A 3,738-nucleotide genomic window follows, 5' to 3' on the forward strand; every position below is an offset into this window, starting at 1 on the left:
ATCGACTCGTTGAGTCTAATGACCTTGTGAAGTAGGAACCCTTCTCCTTTCTTTCTTGTTTTCCAGGTAAGGAAAATGAGGGGTAGAGATATTAAGACAGTTTTCTTTCCTTAAAAAAAAAATATTTATTTATTTGGCTGTGCAGGGTCTTAGTTGCGGCATGCAAGCTCTTGGTTGCAGCATGTAGGCTCTAGTTCCCTCACCAGGGATTGAACCCTGCGTTGGGAGCTCTGAGTCTTAGCCACTGGACCACCAGGGAAATAGCTAAGGCACACGAGGACAAAGGCACAGATTTATTTGTAGGCAAGTCTGACTCCAGAGCCTGTGCATTTAACACTGTGCCATGGAGCCGGGTGCAGAAAGCTGTTCTGGACACAGAAGGAAGGTAGGGGAAAGATCTGAGGCTGAAAAAGGTCTCAAGAGGCTAGGGAGTTCAGCTCCATAACATTTGTGTCTTCAAGCCCTTCCTTGCAGTATCTTGACTTCTGGCTTCCCTCCTGTTTCAGGTCTCCACTGCCGATGAGGCTGTGACCAAAGGCATCCCACTGCTCCCCACCTTCCCCCAAGCCGACTGCCTTGCAACCACAACCCACACGCCCATGCTGAACCTCCGTTTGCTCTGGGGCTCTCTGTGCAGCCCCCAGGCCCCGGCCCCGGAGACTGGAGATGCTAGGACGTGGGTGCGCCCCCTGATGCCCCCAGCCTAGCTCCTCGGCGCACAGTAGTACGATGCAAGCCAACTCCTCGGCCAACGAGTGCCCGGACTACCAGCCCACCCATCATTTGCATCTGGTGGTCTACAGCGTGGTGCTGGCGGCCGGGCTCCCCCTCAACGCGCTGGCCCTCTGGGTATTCCTGCGCGCGCTGCGCGTGCACTCGGTGGTGAGCGTATACATGTGCAACCTGGCGGCCAGCGACCTGCTCTTCACCCTCTCGCTGCCCTTGCGCCTGTCCTACTACGCGCGGCACTACTGGCCCTTCCCGGACTTTCTGTGCCAGCTGGCGGGCGCCGTCTTCCAGATGAACATGTACGGCAGCTGCATCTTCCTGACGCTCATCAACGTGGACCGCTACGCCGCCATCGTGCACCCGCTGCGGCTGCGCCACCTGCGGCGGCCCCGCGTGGCGCGGCTGCTCTGCTTGGGCGTCTGGGCGCTCATCCTGGTGTTCGCCGTACCCACCATCCTGGCGCACCAGCCCTCGTCCTGCTCCAGAGACGGCCGCGACGTGTTCCTGTGCTTCGAGAGCTTCAGCGACGAGCTATGGAAGGGCAGCCTACTGCCGCTCTTGCTGCTGGCCGAGGCGTTGGGCTTCCTGCTGCCCCTGGCGGCCGTGGTCTACTCGTCGGGCCGCGTCTTCTGGACCCTGGCGCGGCCCGACGCCACGCGGAGCCAGCGGCGGCGGAAGACGGTGCGCCTCCTGCTGGCGAGCCTGGTCATCTTCCTGCTGTGCTTCGTGCCCTACAACGCCACGCTGGCCGTGTACGGGCTGCTACGCGGTGAGGTGGTGCCCGCCAGCTCCGTAGCGCGCAAGAAGGTGCGCCGGGTGCTGATGGTCATGGTGCTGCTGGCCGGTGCCAACTGCGTGCTCGATCCGCTCGTGTACTACTTCAGCGCCGAGGGCTTCCGCAACACCCTGCGCGGCCTGAGCGCCCCGCTCCGGGGCAGGACCTTGGCCGCCAAAGGGGCTCAGGAGCCGCTCGCCGAACCGCTTACCGAGACTGCCCACGCCTCTGCTCTGACCACAGCCAGCCAGGGGCAGCTCCAGCCCTCCGATCCCCGGTCATCCTTCACCCCGTCCCACGAGGATTCGTCCTTCTGAACCCACAGTCGTTCGTGCCAGAGCACGGTCCCCGCTCTCCCCCCCCTCCCCCCCTCGCCTCTAGCACTCTCAGACACGCTGGGGTGTGCACCGGGGGCCGGAAGGGTGGGCGCTGGGATTTAGGAGTGGCAGCACCCGCTCGCGGATGCAGAAGAGAACTAAGTGTGGCGCCCAGGGGAGCGCAGTAGGAAGAGCGCCGCTGAAAATGTCTTTAACTGGGGGTGATGGTGAGCCGGGGAGGACCCCTTCTCCAGCCCCTAGAAAGTGTTGCTGTGAACCTGCCCATGTAGAGGCAAGAGACTGGATGAAATGCCCTTGGCGGGCAGGAAACGCGGCCCACAGCTGGTAGATGGAGCAGAAGATGGGTGTCCTGCCTTTAGACCGACCACAGCAGACTTAGGGAATCTTAGGAGGCTGCGCCTGCCCAGCACTGAGGCATAATATTAATAATACAAAAGCCTATTGGATGCTCACTGATTTGGTTTCCTTCTTGTCTAGTGACTTGAAACAATTTAGACCTGACACCCAGCATGGATAGTTGGGGGCAGGGCAAAATTGAGTTAGAGGAGTTTTCCCTCCAAGTTCTTGGTCCCTATTCCCCTTTCTAGGTCCTGCTTTCCCCCTTCAAGATCTCTTCCATTCTAAGTCCTCAGTTCTTCCCACTCCACTTGGCTCCCCGTCTGCTGCTTCACCTATAATACAATAAGGAGAACATTCTTGTTCTAAAGTAACAGTTCTCAGACTTGTTGGTCTCAGACCATTTTACATTCTTAAACATGGAGCATTCCAAAGAACTTTTGCTTTTACTGTGTTTTTTTGATACTTAACCATACTAGAAATAAAAATGAATAACTTTAAAAGCAGAAATTCGCAAGCACACATTCCAGTAGCCGTGAGAGCAACAGTGTTACGAAGCCTCTGGGAAATTTTATCTCCTTGTGAGAGAATGAGTGAAAAGGACAAATAACAGCTTAGTAGTATTATTATGAAAATAGTTTAGTTCAGTTCAGTTCAGTCGCTCAGTCGTGTCTGACTCTTTGCAACCCCATGAATTGCACCACGCCAGGCCTCCTTGTCCATCACCATCTCCCGGAGTTCACTCAGACTCACGTCCATCGAATCCGTGATGCCATCCAGCCATCTCATCCTCGGTCGTCCCCTTCTCCTGCCCCCAATCCCTCCCAGCATCAGTCTTTTCCAATGAGTCAACTCTTCGCATGAGATGGCCAAAGTACTGGAGCTTCAGCTTTAGCATCATTCCTTCCAAAGAAATCCCAGGGTTGATCTCCTTCAGAATGGACTGGTTGGATCTCCTTGCAGTCCAAGGGACCCTCAAGAGTCTTCTCCAGCACCACAGACTTTCTCAAAGAATCCATCCCCAGATCATGCTTTAGAACGATACCTGTACTGAAGTATTAGAGTTTGTGTAATTTCTTCACAGGCTATTATATACATTGTTTTTATTAATGCCAGGGAAAGAGCAGTGTTCAAGTCAATTGCCAGTTGTAGTCTGTAAGGCTTGCAGCTCCTGGGGGTGAGGTTGGGGGCAAGGCGAGTAGGTGCTCTACCCCAGTGGAGCACTATCTGGGGATCCTGGAGCTGCAGCGGGAGGTGGGGGCGGAAGTAGCTGCACAAATACTGAGGAGGAGGCGGGGGTGGGATTTTCTCTGGGCAGGGAAAAGGGAACAGAACAAGAGCCAGGCAAGAAGTTTACACGGAAGTAAATCCGATGAATGATGGACAGGAGGGCAGGAACAGGGTGACTGCTCTTAGCAGGCTGGAAGTAAGGAAATAGAAGTCTGATTTACCGGCCACCTACTGTTTGCTTCCTTCTTGAATGGAGTCTGGGCTGGCACTATGTCATCCTAAGTGAAGTCGCTCAGTTGTGTCCAACTCTTTGGGACCCCCGTGGACTGT

At 55.7% G+C, this 3,738-nt stretch overlaps 1 protein-coding gene across 1 annotated transcript; it reads left to right on the forward strand.

The window, feature by feature from the left end:
- The first annotated feature begins 720 nt into the window (after positions 1–720).
- LPAR5 (lysophosphatidic acid receptor 5) lies at positions 721–1,821 on the forward strand. The gene has a single exon (XM_068969781.1). It carries the CDS (start codon positions 730–732, stop codon positions 1,819–1,821), a length of 1,092 nt encoding a protein of 363 aa, XP_068825882.1. The 5' UTR covers positions 721–729.
- Positions 1,822–3,738: the final 1,917 nt, after the last annotated feature.

The sequence above is a fragment of the Capricornis sumatraensis genome, chromosome 4 (genome assembly GCF_032405125.1).
Source record: "Capricornis sumatraensis isolate serow.1 chromosome 4, serow.2, whole genome shotgun sequence".
NCBI classification, from domain to species: domain Eukaryota; kingdom Metazoa; phylum Chordata; class Mammalia; order Artiodactyla; family Bovidae; genus Capricornis; species Capricornis sumatraensis.